The following is a 17,736-nucleotide window of genomic DNA, read 5'->3' on the forward strand; positions in this document are numbered from 1 at the left end:
AGCATGTAGATGTATATTATGTGTAATTGAATAGGTTTATGATCAAAGGCATTTTGTTCATGACTATTTAAATATATTCTAGACAAAATAAACAAAATGAAAAAAAATCCACCTAAACAATTTTTTAAGCCAGAAGGCCAAAATAGTAATTTAACATAATTTGTATACCTGTGAATATATTAAACAGAGATGCACCTCCCACAATTTCTTATGTGCATGTTACTCTGTCTCATGTCTTCCTGCATCTACCCCTTCCACTTGTGGAAGGAGTAGACCTAGGAAGACGTGGGATGAAGTGGTGAGAAAGGATCTTGATGTTGGGTCTTACAGAGGGGATGTCAATGGGATTGAGATTCCTGGCAGTTTGCTGTGCTGGAGAAGACATGTCAAGCTAAATAAAATTGGGGAGAATTCACGAAAAAACAAAAGATGAAGACAGGTGGTGTAGAAAACAAACAGATGTATTAGTATAACGCTCAGGAATTGAAAAAGTCTTTTACATTTCGAGCCTACGCTTTTCTGCAGAAAGGGACACAGAAAAAAAACAAGGAGAGAAAAAAATGTGTGTAGTGGCTACCGATCTATCATGGCGAGTCCTTGCATACAGGCAGGTCTCTTGCATCCCGCTCCAGCTGAGTGTTCCTAATCTTGCAGGCTCGTAGATGCTGGTACCACATAAAAGGCATTTGTACCAGTGCCATGTAAAAGCACCCATGCCAGTGCTGTGAAAATGTGCCCAGTACACTCTGAAAAGTGGTTGGCATTAGGAAGGGCACCCACTGGGACTGAAGCTGGACCAAGGCCTTGTGAGTGGATTATAGATGACAGAAACTGAAAGGAACCTGTCATGTGTGAGCATGTTTGTGTGTGTGTGTGTGTGTGTGCCTTTGTGTCTGTTCCGCCTCCTACCATTTGACAACTGGTGTTGGTGAGTTTACATCCCCATAACTGAGCAGTTTGGCAAAAAAAGAAACAGAATAACTACAAGGCTTTCAAAAAATAAGTACTGGTGACGATTCACCCAACTAAAATTCGTTAAGGTGGTGCTTCCTGTGTGGCTGTAGACAAATGAGTGAAACAAGTAAAAGATAAAAGATACACTACGCCTACCCCCACCCCCCAAAAAAACAAAAATAAAACAAACGAAACAAAATGTCATGGCTGGAATGCTTTTGATTATAGGTCTGATCTGAGGCTAAACAATGACAATATTAAACAATAGAAAAAAAAAAAAAAAGAGTTCAGTTGTAAATGAATATAGCAGTAGTTTATTTTAAGTCGGCCAAAGTCATGCAAACTTGTTAATTTTTGTCAAATTAATAATACCTTGCTGACTTCATTTAACTGTCAAATTCTTAAAGGATTTGCTCAAGGATTTTAGCAGCCAGCGGCTTGATGGCAGAAAATTGGAATTCAGTCAGCTATGTTTGAATATTTCAAACATAGTTGACTGCCATATTATCATCATCATCATCATCATTAGATGGTAATTATACTGTTTACAAGCTAATGAAGGAGCTTCTAGAGGGGTGGTGGATCTGTCAGAAACAGTAGCAAAATGAAGGCGGCAAGATGGTAGAAGCGTTAGCACGCCGGGCGAAATGCTTAGCAGTATTTCGTCTGTCTTTACGTCCTGAGTTCAAATTCCGCCGAGCTCCACTTTGCCTTTCATCCTTTCGGGGTCGATTAAATAAGTACCAGTTACACACTGGGGTCAATATAATCGACTTAATCCGTTTGTCCCCTCTGTGTGGGCAATAAAGAAATAAGAAACAGTAGCCAAATCTTAGAATAACATACCATAAGGCATTTAGAGTAATGTGGTTCTATTTGCAAGATGGTCATGATGCTGGAATACATTTTACCATAAGTCAGTTTGATCTGGACTGAACTGAAACTAAATAGCATCATTCTTTCACTTTTCCAAAACCAAAAGCAAAAGAAAAAAAAAATGGCTGTATGGCTAAGACATTCATTTCCCAGCTACAAGGCACTGGATTCAGCCTTACTTTTGCAATAACTTGACTAAGAGTCTCGTACCCTCATCTCAGGGTAACCAAAACCTTGGAGGTGAAATTTGGTAGAAGGAAAGAACATGGAAGCTCACTGGATGGACTGCTCCTGGTCTTTGATGGTGGGGTTACACTTAATTCATCACCTAGTTTAACACCATCACTGAGGGCTAGTAGCTTTAGTAGAGTCTATTGTAAACATTTGAGTAGGGCCTCCATCTGAGGAAAGCATTATCCCTTCTTCCCACCATCACCAAGAAAAGGTCATGAATCGGAGATTACATTATCTGAAGTATCTTTCTTTTCTCTGCAAAGGTAGTAGTAATTTGAAGGGAACTGGCTGCTATTTCTGACATGTTGAGCTTTTAGAGACTATTATTGGTTCAGAGTTGGGTGAAGTTAATATGGTTCGAGGTCAGTTTGAACTATTGAAGATCAACAGAGGGGGAGAAATCTAGGCAGAAAAGATCTTCCAGAGAAGTGCAACTCTTAAGAAGAAAGGAGCTTTGTAAAGGGTGTGGAAAGTGACATGGAGCTGGTGACAGAATAGAAATTGGTGAAATGTGCAGATTAAAGTAGAAGTAATACTAAGGCAGCTAGTTTGAAGGAGCATAGGATTGTAGCCACACATGGGCATGGCTCAATGAAGGGTACGTGATTAAAATATTGGCTTGTAAATCAAGATTTGTCTATTGATAGAGAAGGTTTATAACAATGTTTGAAGGAGTTGTCACAATAGATACATTATGCAACACCACTCATTGTTTTTCACAAAATATAAATAAAATTTCCACTGATTGCCACAGACTACATAAATTCTCTAAAATACTAAATATGGCAACCGACTGGTGAAATCATGAGACTGTCAGACCACCTTGCAATAAGTTGTTCTAGCACTCAAGATTCTATTCAAGTAGTCTGCAACTACACGTTCCACTCCTATTTACTGTATTTAGTATGTGGATGTATATCTCTCATCACCAAAATTGGAGCAAGTGACCATCACACTTGTACTTCGGGCATGCATAAGCATTTAAATGCACATATAGAGGAAAAGAATATTTAATGCATATAATATCATCAACATTTAACATCCACTTCCCCATGCTTGCATGAGTTAGAATAATTTGTTGAAGCAGAGGTTTTATGTGACTGGATGCCCTTCCTGTTGCTAACCCCTCACCTGTTTATAAACAAACAAGGTAATATTTACCATGGACAGACAGTTTTCATGGAAGACTGAAGATGGAAAACCACACTTATATGACAGTGATGCTCATTTACAGCCATCATGTGATATCAATAGAAGGAGATACACACAGCAGTGGCACGTGACTTAGTGGTTAGGGTGTTGGACTCATGATCGTAAGATTGTGGTTTCGATTCCTGAACTGGGCGACAAGTTGTGTTCTCGAGCAAAACGCTTCATATCATGTTACTCCAGTTCACTCAACTAGCAAAAATGAATAATCCGGCGACAGACCAGTGTCCCGTCTAGGTGGGGAGTATATACTCAATGAAAACCAACCCTTATGAGTCAGTATGACTCAAAAAGGAAACTTTAGCCTTTTTGTAACACACACACACACACACATGATGAGCTTCTTTCGGTTTCCATCTAGCAAATCCACTCACAAGGCTTTGCTTGGCCTGGGGGTTAAAGAAGCAGGCACTTGTCCAAATTACCACACAGTGGGACTGAACATGAGACAGTATGATTGGAAACAAGCTTCTTAACCACACAGCCACACTGGCACCTTGCAGAGTTTATTTCTTTCTTAATGTTGACATTTCATTCTGTCACTACTTTAGATACCCTTCCTGATGCCAACTCTTTACTATCCTACAAATAAGGTATTTTTTGTTCCACTGATCCTTTGCACATTGAACTGTGAAACTGAGGGACATTTATATGCAAGACAAATGTTACTGCTTCTCATTTGGTGTCAATGCAGACACACACATGTATGCATACACACATATTTTTTTGTTATATACTACACTCACAGAGTGGTTGGCGTTAGGAAGGGTCATCCAGCCGTAGAAACTCTGCCAGATCAGACTGGAGTCTGGTGCAGCCTCCTGGCTTCCCAGACCCCGGTCGAACCGTCCAACCCATGTTAGCATGGAAAACGGACGTTAAACGATGACGATGATGATAAATGGATTTCCATACATCAAATGTCATTCACAAGGCATTGGCCAACCAGAGTGTTACATTAAGAGTACAAGTGTGTACAGAATGTTCAGACACATTATAATTTAAGATGGATACTGTTTGCAATTCAAAGTGATTGCCTTGTCACATGTACTCTGCTGATTACATTAAGACAGCTATTTTCAATCATTTTTTATTTAATACAAAGCCCACTAATTAAGGCTTATAGTGCACCATCAGCTCTCTTAAAAGATTATACGTAAGTATGTATATGTGTGTGTGAAATGAGCGTCAAAATTGTTTTTAAACAGATGAGTGAATGCTTTGCACTTTGCCACCAAAAAAATGCATCAGTACAGAACATTAAAAATCCAGGAAGTCTTCCAAGCATCTTGGCAGTTTCCAACTTGAGGCACACCTTTGGCCCACACACAAAGCAAGTCAAGAAATTTGCAGTATTGATGTGAAATCATCAACTTCGAACAAATATGTACTGCAAAGCAAGAGTACAGATGCTGTTGAGTCCCGGGTCAGTCTGATGAAGCAGACAAGATCAAAAGCAGTCTGCCAATATCTAGTCATTTTGTGAAACGTTAGCCTCCCATATTAAAAGGCTGTGGTTTAAAGGGGCAAGCATATACTCCGAACCCGACGACGATACATATTCTTTTTCTTTTTATATTTATTTATTTTAAACAAACGTGGACTATTAAGGACACCATAAAGGTGTTTTCTTTTCTGTTTGCTTCAGAAAGGCCCTCGCTAAGAGGATAACTGATGTTGAGAGTAGCAACAGTTCTCCCCGATCAAGCAGAGACAATTTCCAGTCGGATGAAACCTGAAGGAGGTTTACTGCTCTTATGTAGCATGTCAAGCAGACCGTGTACAAACTCCATTCGTTGGCTCATTTGGATAGAACGAACGGGAACGATGACGTTCATCGTTTTCTCCAAGAGAACGGCTAATCTTGTCAGCTTGTTTCGCTCTACAGCCTTTCCTCACAATGAAAGACAACTTGTTAATAATTTAGACCTTAAATATTGCCCTAGGAAGTTACACAAGAACGTAAAATCTTCAAAAAATGTAGTAAAAATACGAATAAATCACCAACATAATTTAGAAAACAGAAAGACATCAGTTTTCGGCTGCAATGTCCAAAGAACTACATGTAATCAGCTGGTTATAAAAAAAAGCCAACGCCTTTTGTAAGCATACACACCCATATATGCACAATGTGCGCACGCGTGTATGTATGTGTATATATATATATATATATATATATACACACCATAACCCTAAACACCGGGTTTACGTATTCTTTACTTTCACTACACATACATACACATATTCACACACACAATACACTCGCACGCAAGCGAAAACCAAAATACGTAGAGGGTTTCGAACAGCCAGTCCTGTCTAGTCGACTGTACTTAACAGTGTTGAACGTAAAGCACAGTGGTCTCTATACATTAGTGTGCCGAGCACTTGTACGTCTTGGTACGATAAACCTTACGGAAGTACTATATATCTTATATGTATATATACACATACACACACTAGTGGGGATTACATGAAGTACTCTCTGTGATACGTTCCTGTAGCTTGAAGTTATTAATATCTACTACTCTCTATATATATAACACAACGTACGGCGACGATTATAAGTAATCCAGTGTTAAAGTAGCGTATTTCTCATAACATGTACCTTTTTGACGATATATCCAAAGCTTAAATGTTATAGACAAGGTGTATGGAAGTCATGTGACAGTCAGCCCAAATCAATCTAGAACTAATTTTAGTTGTACCCCGAAAGGATATGTTGCCCACAGCAACAGCCCCAAACGAAACAAGAGGCTAATTTTACCTGTCAAATTGTAAATAAGCCATGTAACAACTACTATATACTGTCTATTCGTGTTTAAATTACTGCGAAAACACGAGAACAAATTATACACACACACACATACAATCTCTCATGCATGAGGGATCCTCAACTAAGTCGCTCGACCTGCTAGAAAAAAAAAATTTAATTACTCACAGATCAAACCTTACAATCTTAGCAAAAATAAAAAGAACGAATGACATATTGGTTAATATATTCTGAGCTACACTATGGCTAAGAAAGAAAAAGAAAAAAAACCGGATGATCAAAGGTGAAATGGATTCGATCACAGATATGTTCGATTAGGGCTCATCTGGGGGTTACACAAGAAAACGACACTAAATATATACACGAGATAAAATAATGTACATGATATATATCAAAATTTCTCGGAATATTCGCAAAATATTATTCAGAAGTCAATAAGCGGCGATAAATTACTGCTATTTTGAAAGAAAAAAAAAAAAAAGGAAAGAAACGATTCGCTTAATTACTACTACGAAAGGAGCAATACTACTAATGATTAAAAAGTATATATATATATAAAACTTAAATGATTTCGACATTGGCACTTGGCCACGAATTTCGGAGGGGCGGGCACAATTAGTTAAAATTGACTTCAGTATACTTAACTAGTAGTTTATTTTATCGATACCGGCAGAGTGAAAGGCAAAAATCTATAATCGTATTTCTACCAATGGTAGAAGACAGGAAGGAAGGGATAGCAGTGTTTTAAACAAGAGTGTCAGAGAAGAACACTCTATGGTATCTAGTTGTGTGTATCAACTTAACTGAGTTCTTCTAATCCTAACTTTTCGTTTTAACCTTCCGGAAGCCGACAAAATTAATAATACCTACGGAGATGCAGTACAGTCGATGTGCTCTTTCACTAAAATAGCCTCGTTGAGTGTTGCAAAAAGGAAAAATGATATAATGAATCCAAAAACTAAATATAAATAATGCTTTTATTCTCCCCTAAAAACATTTGAAGGCTGAACTGAACAGTCCAGGTTTACAACAGGAAAGCTCAAGTTTGACAATCTCCATACACACACATACGCATATTATTATATATATATAGATAGTTAGTTGGACTTTTAGTATGGATATTAGCTGGAATATTTAGAGTTAATGATGTGCAAACATTTCTGGCAACAACCATTATTATTTACTCACCATTATCTCTTTCGAAATTAAAAATATATATATATAGACTAGAAGTACAGAAAAAAACATATATGACAGATTTTACGGGACACGAATGTCGCAAGTTGCGAGAAAATTAAACTAATATACATACATATATATATGTGTGTGTGTGTGTGTGTGTGTATAAATATATATGTGTGTGTGTGTATATAAATATATATATGTGTGTGTGTATGTATATATATATATATATATATATGTGTGTGTATGTATATATATATATATATATGTGTGTGTGTGTATATAAATATATATATATAATATAGATGTATGTATGTATCTATATAAGTGTGTGTAATAATTTACATACGTTTCTTTTATTTTTTTGTTTTTGTCAAACATCTAACTTCGTAGTATAGGAACATGCTAAAGGATAAATAGTTTGTAAAGATGTTTTGGGGGGATGCCTACTTAAGTGGGGTCGAAAAGCAGAAATTTAAAAGGCAAAAAAATCAACAACATTAGCGATAGCTTTTTTAAAATCCTTTCAAGATCGGTTTCAGATCCATCATCACCAGAATAATAATAATAATAATAAAAGATAACATAATAATATACACAGTTTTAACCGCTTCCGGTACAGTAGTAAATGAAAGACTATAAGCAAGTTTTTTTTTTTTTATTTACTCAGCGACGATAAATGACAACACTTAGGAAACGATATTAATTCAAATACTAACCTCGCTGTCAAGATAAATCCGTTGAAAAATGTAAAGGGATAAAAATGTTAGACCTCAAACGGGTAGGAATATTTCGTGTTGGACGTGAGTCCTGATCAAACAGCCACCATATTAGACCATTCTCAGAAAGCAGAGTTAGGTTATATTTTGTTTTGACCAATGAGAACCGTCGGCAAGTTACAGCAATCGGCCAATCACAACCCTCCGTACAAAATCCATTATGGTAGACTGTTACTCGGCTTTCTTTCGTTCTAAACTCTGAAATATGTAAGTTAAAACCCGCAAATGAAAACGAAATGTACAAAGCAAAGCAAGCCTTTATATTAATTTCTCTCATCTTTTGTTTTATCGTTTCTTTAATTTTAACCATAAATTAAATTTTCCAATAATTTCATGCATGTATATGTTAGTCCATATATATTTCTATATATATTATACGCTGTGCCGTAATTCACTCTATGACTCCTTGAAGTTGCTTGATACATACATGCCTCTCCTCCTAGGTTCCCCCTTTTCCATATAGTCTTGTCTCTAACTTTTTCGTTTCTGAATTTATTAGTATTTACAAAACAAACAACTGCATTAACAATAATAACAATAACAACTGTTTATTATACACACATTTTCTACTTTTTAAAAGAGAAAACTATGACCCCCATGTCAAAAAAGTTTAAAGGTGTAAACCTCTTACTCTCGCATTTTGTGATTACTTGATAATTATAATTACATAGGCATTTCAGTCTACGATGCTACTTTTTTTTTATTATTATAACTGTTTATCAAACGTTGTTTCTTGAAATACTATACTGCAGGAATTGTAATCATTTGACTGAATTACTCATTTTAAACTATATAGTTAACTGTTATTTCATATTGTGTAACTTTTAATTAAGATACTGACGTTTTTCTTTTTAGTCAATCGCGATACCAGACTTTTTCTTTCCCCACTCCAATTCAACAATAGTTTTTAAACAGCTGAGCCGAAAGTAGAACAAACGTTCTGCACTAGGTTTTGACAACTTATATATCATGTGTTTATTTACACTTAATCTTAAACCCACCTATTGTCTGCTCAGTCCTACCTGCCTGATGTGTGTATTTATGTTTCATTCATATTTAAAACACAGTCGACACGTATCAATCTATAAATAATTCACACACCCGATCTCATTCTTGTATGTGTGTATGTATATACATAAACATTTTGTATGCCCATTTACTGATATAACGTTTTCAAATGTATGTATTTATTTTATACCTTTAAATTTTGTTTGTTAGCTAATATTGTTAATAATATCAAACTTTTTTTTGTAAACTGCACAATATTTTATTTACGTAACTCATATAGCTGACACATTCCTGTAGTTTAACATATATTCGTTTCAAACGTATGGAGAAAGGTTTTATTTCATTTAGATTATCGCCAAAATAAATCTTTTACGGGTATGATCTAGCTTAATGTGTACTAATCAAATCGTATTTACACAGTTTTTTAAAAAAAATATCATAAACAAAGCAAAGCCTTTTATATTTTTAGACCGAAAAACCACTTGAATAGTTAAAAATAACTTTATCATAGATCGACGGCTTAGAAAGTTTAGAGTATTAAGATTTTAATCCTGATTATTATGACCTGGAAAACCAGGTGCACAGCTTTAGATAATTATTTTCGATTAAAAGCTCTTGCATTTAGAACCGAAATGTTGCCAATGATAACGAGCTCTTTGGAGTCGGTTATCATAACATACGGAGAGAGACGGGGTATTATGGCGTACCAAGATCATGAAGATTCATGAATGAATTTTTATCTCTCATTCATTAAAAAAAAATTTGTTTTTATTTTAGTTGTTGGTGTTTAACCGCAATCAATGTAGACTTTTTTAAATTTTTTACCTAAGTCAATTGGTTTTGATGCATTGCTTTGTCTCTCTACCTGCCTAGAACCCTCCCCCCCATTAGCGAAATATTCCTCTCTTCCGCCTTGAAAGAGGAAGGGTATATTATTGGTTAATGTTCTAGAGATATACTGCACATAAGACAGTAAAATACGAGATGGTCACAACAGGAATATCTTCGATCGCATCACGATCAGGCTTTACTCGTGGCTCAACAACCGTGCCAACTGTTCGCATAATTATTTACTAGCAGAGAGACAGAATACTTGTTCAGCTCCATCACTGTTCTGCGTTCAAATCCACGCTGGCTTCTCTTGGAGAAAGCGGGTGAAGATATAAATCTTACTGCTTATAGGTCCAAGTTTATGTAACCCTCATTCTCTCAAATTGTAACCTGTCTTTGCAATGCGAAGGCGTGTGGTCTTGTAATTAGGTGTTAAGTTCACGATCATAAGGTTGTAGGTTCGATTCCTGGACCGGACGGGTTCAGACCTTGTGCAAAGTGCATCAGTTCACGTTGCTCCAGTCTTTTGAGTTGAAAATGAATACCTGGTGGCAGTGCAGTCTTTTCTCTCTCTACACCTGTCACATACTGTCTCTTTGTCTAAGTCTTCATTGCCCACTACTTTTTTTTTTGTTTACAGAATTTGGTTGTTATATTTTAGAAGGTCAAGCGAACCATGGTCCTCAAGATTTTTCAAATGGTTGACCAGCAGAAAATTACCATGTTTTTTTTTTTAGTTGTGCAGCCCACATGTTGATGAGCCATAAGGTTGCTTGCTATTGAGGTTTTCTTGTTGTCTCAAAGAACACATGTTTGTTTTCTGTCTTGCCCAGTTCATGACTATGTACTGTTTAATTTCTTTTCCTGAAGTATTCGAGCAATTTTAGAAAAGCGACCCCACAAAACCCTGATATATAATTACGTAAAAAGCACTATCCGAATCGTGGCCGATGCCAGCGCCGCCTCGACTGGCTTCCATGTCGGTGGCATGTAAAAAGCACCATCCGAATCGTGGCCGAAGCCAGTGCCGCCTCGACTGGTTTCCATGCAGGTGGCACGTAAAATGCACCAATCCGATCATGGCTGTTGCCAGCCTCGCCTGGCACCAGTGCAGGTGGCACGTAAAAAGCACCCACTACACTCACGGAGTGGTTGGCGTTGGGAAGGGCATCCAGCTGTAGAAACACTGCCAGATCAGACTGGGCCTGGTGCAGCCTTCTGGCTTCCCAGATCCCCGGTCGAACCGTCCAACCCATGCAAGCATGGAGAACGGACGTTAAACGATGATGATGTACATATGTGGAATGGTTATGGGGATAATGTGATTAAATAGTCACTGCTAGCTAAATTGATTGAATCTTGGACAATCAGCCAAACTTTTCACCTTTGTTATAACATTGGCCTGACTGCAAAATATTTTTATTCAACATTTATATGGCAAACAATGTTTCTTCAACTGTTGAAGGTGGCTAATTCAGTAAGTAGAGATATCAGATGAGGGTTCAGTTGTCTTTTTCTGCTTTTTGATATTCCTTCACTGACACTATTATGTTGATGACTTAATTGCTGGCTCACTTCAGTAAGTACTGTGTTATGTACTGTATATCGATGTAGGCAGTGGGAGCTCTGTATAATTAAAAAGGCATTTAATTTATTTTCAGGGTTGCAATTAAATCCTTGATTGGAGTTATGAATGAGAAGCTTCTTTCATATGTTGGTCACAAGAATCAACAGGAATTTAAAGGTGTTAAGATGGAAGAAGGGTGGAATGTATGCCTCATATTTTGAAAAACAAAACAAAACAGAATGATCTTTTTTGTACATATAATTAAGAAGATTGATGTTAGGTAAATTCAGAATTTGAAGATTTGTTTGGTAGGGTTGTAAAAGGTAGATTATTTGATGGCATAGTTCTACTACCATGTGTTTTACCAGCTGGCTTATAAATCCATCTTTATATCAACAATGATAGAATGTTACATTTATATTTATCACTTCAAACTGTGTACTGTAAGCAGTTAAGCAGCATATTTTATTAGGAATTTTATGAGCATTAATGAAGAAAGAAAAGAGACACCAGCATTTTGGTTAATTAAAAAGGCGTTGAGCTGGCAGAAACGTTAGCACGCCGGGCGAAATGCTGAGCGGTATTTCGTCTGCCGTTACGTTCTGAGTTCAAATTCCGCCAAGGTCGACTTTGCCTTTCATCCTTTCGGGGGTCGATAAATTAAGTACCAGTTACGCACTGGGGTCGATGTAATCAACTTAATCCATTTGTCCTTGTTTGTCCCCTCTGTGTTTAGCCCCTTGGGGGTAGTAAAGAAATAGGTATTTATGCTCTGGAGAAAAGGAAGAGATATTGACATTTCGGACAATTTTTCAATTGTCAAGATAGGTAGACAAGAAAGGAAAAAAAAATCGTTAGTTATCAAGAAGAAGAAAAAAACAAAATTGTTGGTTGCCAAGAGAGAGAGAAATGATTAGCCACCTAATTTCAATTGTATTTCCTTTGTTCATTTTCTCATCTCTTTCAGTGCTACCACAATAATTTAGGTTGAGATGTGAAAGCAACAGAGGAAATGCAGTTGATAGATGTTATGTTAAGATGAAGTCTTAAATATATGTTAAAGTGCAACATTCTTTTTTGTCCTCTTATCCTGTTTGTTATTTCCTTTTTCTTTAGGAAGTGATTGAAGCACTTTTAATTGTAGGAAATAAATTATTTCTTTGGGAAAAGGTTTTTAATATTTGAAGTAATTGAAAAAAAAAATTCCTTTCTGAATATTTCTTTTTGTTTAATGATACTTGGACTTCTGTAAAAACTTACATCCTTGCATATAGTATAATGAATTTCTCACATTTTAAGGACTGGAATTAGTAATTTAGCAAACTATATAATATGTAACTGGTACTATATTTTATCAATCCCAGAAAGATGAAAAACAAAATTTACCCTGGTGAGATTTGAACTCAGAAAATAGACATAAACTGTAAGGTTTATCTACCTAACATAGTCAAGTATTGGAGTTGATGGTATTGACTAACCCCCATTCCTTCAGAATTGTTGGCCTTGTGTCTAAATGAGAAACAATTATTATAAATCATAAGTAAATGTAAACATTATTATCAGTCAGAGACCTCAAGAGACAACAAGCTAGAAGTTCAATTTGGTATTATACTAGAGTACCATATTTTTGGTTTTGCGCAGAGTATTGTTCTGGAGCAGAGGTTCTCAAACTTTTTGGGCTACCGCCCACCTCATGGCCACATAATACCCTCAGTGCCCCCACCCCTATTTTTATGTATAAATAAAAATTTTATATTTTACTAATTTATACTATGAATCATTTGATATTTAATATAATATTATATAATTTGAATACAATACTATAATAATATTATAAATTCATAAGCACCCCGAATCCGCTGCCTTTCTCCCTAATGCCTCCTTTTACTCTACTGCCCCCTTAGACACCAACACTCACTTGGATCCTCTCAACACCCACAGGGGGCAGTAGCGCCCACTTTGAGAACCTGTGTTCTAGAGAGTGTTTGTCAAAACATAAGAAAATTATTATTATTGTTGTTGTTAAGGCAGTGAGCTGGTAGAATTGTAAGCACATTGAGTAAAATGCCTTGTAATATTTTGTCTTTATGTTCTGAGTTCAAATTGTGTCATGGTTGATTTGCATTTCAGCCTATATATATATATGACTCAAGGCAGTGGATTGGTAAAATTATTAGATCATTGAATTCAAACAGTCACTGTGGTTGATAAAATAAAGTACCTGTCAAATATTAAGATTCATTCAACTGACTACTCCACGTCCCCTAAATTCTTTGCCTTTCATCCTTTTCTGAGTCAATAAACTTTAGGTACCACTGAGATACGGTTAATATATTTTAACTATTCCCTTACCTCAAAATTCAAAATTATTGTCATCATCATTATTATTATCATTATCATGGTGGCGAGCCGGCAGAATTGTTAGTATGCTGGGCGAAATGCTTAACGGCATTTCGCTTGTTGCTACGTTCTAAGTTCAAATTCTGCTGAGGTCAACTTTGTCTTTCATCCTTTCAGGGTTGATAAATTAAGTACCAATTACACATTGGGGTCAATGTAATCGACTTAATCCCTTCCCCCAAGTTTAAGGCCTTGTGCTTCCAGTAGAAAGGATTATCATTGTTGTTGTTATTATTATTATTATTCAGTAGTTTTATTTTTATATCGTGCTTTCACTTCACTACCGAGCGTAGCTCTGTGTGCCTTGGGTATGTGTTGTGATTTGTTGTGGTGCTCTGATGGTTACTGTATTGAAAGTGTTTTGCGTAGGATGTGTGCAGTGCCCAGTAGTGCAATTTTCTGTATGTTATATGTGTTTGTAAGTCCTGGTGTTTTTGTTATGTATTTGTCTGAATATTTTTTTATCATTATTATTATTATTATTATCATTATCATTTCTTTTTTTCCCTTTATTTTGTAGGATGGAAATTTTTGATGCTGGATAGTTAGTGAATCCAAAGACTAAAAAATGGAAAACCTTAAATATCCTTTCTTCAAATTTCTATGGTTGGAATTTCAACGGAAAAAAAATTATCCACTCATAATCAGAACAAATGAATGGAGAGGAATTCTCAAATAGTATCAAGAAATTCTAATTGGAAATATTCCCAACAAAGACCTTTATACACACACACACACACATACACATACACACATATAATATATATTTTGTTATTTTCATCTGTTGTATAGTTTATTTCCTAATAATGTAACCACAGTCAGCTTCTTACAAAAAAAAAAAAGGAAAACAAACAAAAAAAAACCCCAACTTATTCTGCTGTCATTGTTATCATTTGTTGTTTAATTTGTTGCCATTGTTACTCCATCACCAAGCTTTTATTTAGCTACTCTCAAGTACTGCAAGGTTTTACTTGTAGCTATGGGGAGAAAACGATGTCCATTTTCACAGTCGACACTTCTTGGGAGAAAAGGATTTCAACTGATAAAGTTGATTCTGTTTCTGCTCTGTCTCTGTCTAGTTCAATCTGAAGAAAATTTTGCTGATATTTTGCAACAAAATCAGTGTAACATATCAACAAGTTCGGATCATCATCATGTCCAAGTGGATTTCAGCACTTCTACTCTTGAAAACGGTAAGAAACTTTTTTAAGTTTTGACCTTTTTTTTTTTTTGATCAGGTATATCTAATGACTTCTTTTTCAGGAAAATAGTTACTTGTATGAACCCATTTCATAGCCATATAGTTAAGAAGTTTGTTTTGCATGGAAATTGTAGTTAAGACACCCGTGCCGGTGACACGTAAAATGCACTGTCCGAACGTGGCAGATGCCAGCGCTGCCTGGCTGGCGTCTGTGTCGGTGACACGTAAAAGCACCAACCGATCATGGCCATTTGCCAGCCTACTCTGGCCCCTGTGCTGGTGGCACATAAAAAACACCCACTACACTCACAGATTCCAAAGCTTATTCCAATTATTTAATTATGCTTGCAAAAGAAATAGTTAGGTATCAAACTGAATACTTTTGAGTATTTAGTGTCACTTCACTACACTTCCCCTAGTGTCATCTTTATGGAGTGGTTGGCGTTAGGAAGGGCATCCAGCTGTAGAAACACTGCCAAATCAGACAGGAGCCTGGTGCAGCCTCCATGGTTTCCAGACCCCGGTCGAACCGTCCAACCCATGCTAGTGTGGAAAACGGACATTAAATGATGATGATGATGGTTCCAAGTTTGATCTTGCTTCTTGGAAGTCTTGGGCAAGTGTTTTTTTTTCCTGATCACTATTGGGGCATGAGTGAAATTGGGACACAGAAATTTAATTAATTTATAGTTAATTTCTTTCACCTCAATGCTAAATCTTCTTGATAACCCGAAATTTTAACTTTATACGATATGGCTATATTGTTTTAAATAGTTTTTAGAAATTAATTTTTTATCCCTTTCTTAAAGGGTTCCATCCTCCTGATCTTAGTATTTATATTGGCTTTTATACAAGCAGCCCTTCTAATTAAGTACCCCCAAGAAACTGATATCATGTATGGCTCAACACTAATAACTTTTAAAACCTATACTATGCTATATTATACCTCTTCATTTAAAATTAGTATATAATTAGCATGTTCCTTTAAATGACAATATTCTTTTAACAAATACTGGGTATCAGTCTTGATTGTATTAAGTTAATCATCATCATCATCGTTTAACGTCCGTTTTCCATGCTAGCATGGGTTGGACGGTTTGACCGGGGTCTGAAAAGCCAGAAGGCCGCACCAGGCTCCAGTCTGATCTGGCAGTGTTTCTACATCTGGATGCCCTTCCTAACGCCAACCACTCCATAAGTGTATTGGATGCTTTTTACGTGCCACCGGCACAGGTGCCAGGGGAGGCTAGAAACGGCCACAATTGGTTGGTGCTTTTTACATGCCACCGGCATAGAATCCAGTCAAGGTGGTGCTGGCATCAGCCATGTTCAGATGGTGCTTTTTACATGCCACCGTAAAAATAAACTATTTTTAATTCACAATACTTAAATTATTATAAATTTTATATAAATCTTCTCTATTGAAGTTAATTAAGTATATATTTTTTGGAATGGTTTTAGTGATTAGGCTATCTTTATTCCTTTTCATTTTATTATTTTATAATAGCCTTTAATAAATCTAATCTTTGTACCCCTATTTAAGCATACTTAGCTTATATAAAACAATACCGTTATCTCCACAACTTAAAATAATTCAATTTAATTAAATTAGTATATGGTTAACATGTTCTTTAGTCTCAGTGCTCCTTTATTAAATACTAATTAAATTTCGAATTGATCAATCTCCACAGATACCATCTAATAAGTTAATATTTAGATAAATAATAAGTATATATATTAAACTATTTCTGTGTAATTTCCTTTCTCTCTCTATTGTGGTAAAATTTGGTATATACTCAAAGGTATTCATAGAAGTTGTTACCCTTTTGTTAGAATATCATTCTTAATCTTCTTGACTTCCCTAAATTTTAACTTTATACAATATGGCAGTATTGTTTGAAATGACTTTTAGAAGTTACTTGATTTATCTATTAAAGTGCTCTACCCTCCTGATCTTAGTATTTATAAGGGTCTTTATATAAGTAGCCCTTCTAATTAAATACCCCTAAGAAACTAAAAATATCATGTATTGAGTTACAATAATAACTTCTGAAACCTATAATATAACCCTTAGTTTTTAAAAATTAGTGTAAAATTAGAATGTCCCATAACATAAATATTTCCTTAGCTAATACCAGGTATCAGTCTTTATTGATATTAGCTATATAAGTAAATGTATAATTTTTAGTTTAGTATATTTTGAATTATTATACACTTTTTGTATATCTTCTCTGTTGTGGTTAATAAGCTACATAAACTTTATCATGTTTTTAGTGATTAAGCTATTTTATTCCTTTTCTATGGTGTTCTGCCCTACCTGATTATTTTATTTCTTGCAACTAAACTGGCAGCCGTATTTAGTCTGCTTTTGGTAAGGGGGGAAATTTTTGTTGGTCATCCTAAGGGACAAAAGACGAAACCTATCAAAGAGTTGTTGAACTTGGTAGAACCAATGCCCATCCAGTAGCTGGTAGTGAGAGCCCTCCATAGCCTTTGTTTAGATATCTGGTGCTGGAGCCACATAAAAAGCTCCCAAGTACACTCTATTAAGTGGTTGGTGTTAAGGATAGCCAACCAGTTGTCGAAACCATGCCAAAACAGACAATGAAGCCTGGTGCTGCTTCTGGCCTTGCCAGCTCCTGTCTAATCATCCAACATGGATGATTAGATAATGATGAAGCTGACTTTTGGAACATAAATAATTCTTAAAAAGAATTATGATGCC

The 17,736-nt window shown here is 35.9% G+C and overlaps 2 protein-coding genes across 5 annotated transcripts in view; one reads left to right on the forward strand and one right to left on the reverse strand.

Annotated features, from left to right (window-relative positions):
* Positions 1-8,083, reverse strand: part of LOC115209365 (serine-rich adhesin for platelets) — an 82,178-nt gene extending 74,095 nt beyond the window's left edge. For both annotated transcript variants that reach the window (XM_029777751.2, XM_029777743.2), the window contains exon 1: positions 7,945-8,083. The gene's annotated coding sequence lies outside the window, so the exon portion shown is untranslated. The remainder of the gene's footprint in view (positions 1-7,944) is intronic.
* Position 8,084: 1 nt separating this feature from the next.
* The window catches only part of LOC115210751 (membrane-bound transcription factor site-1 protease), a 130,237-nt gene continuing 120,585 nt past the window's right edge, over positions 8,085-17,736 (forward strand). For 2 of the 3 annotated variants that reach the window (XM_029779468.2, XM_029779475.2), the window contains exons 1-2: positions 8,085-8,211; positions 14,331-15,003. In XM_029779468.2, the coding sequence (XP_029635328.1) occupies positions 14,790-15,003 (214 nt within the window). In that variant the 5' untranslated portion in view covers positions 8,085-8,211; positions 14,331-14,789. Of the gene's footprint in view, positions 8,212-9,105; positions 9,184-14,330; positions 15,004-17,736 lie in introns of those variants that run through there. The other variant, XM_036507274.1, reaches the window with a different exon arrangement.

This window comes from Octopus sinensis, linkage group LG1, assembly GCF_006345805.1.
Source record: "Octopus sinensis linkage group LG1, ASM634580v1, whole genome shotgun sequence".
Classification (NCBI taxonomy): Eukaryota; Metazoa; Mollusca; class Cephalopoda; order Octopoda; family Octopodidae; genus Octopus; species Octopus sinensis.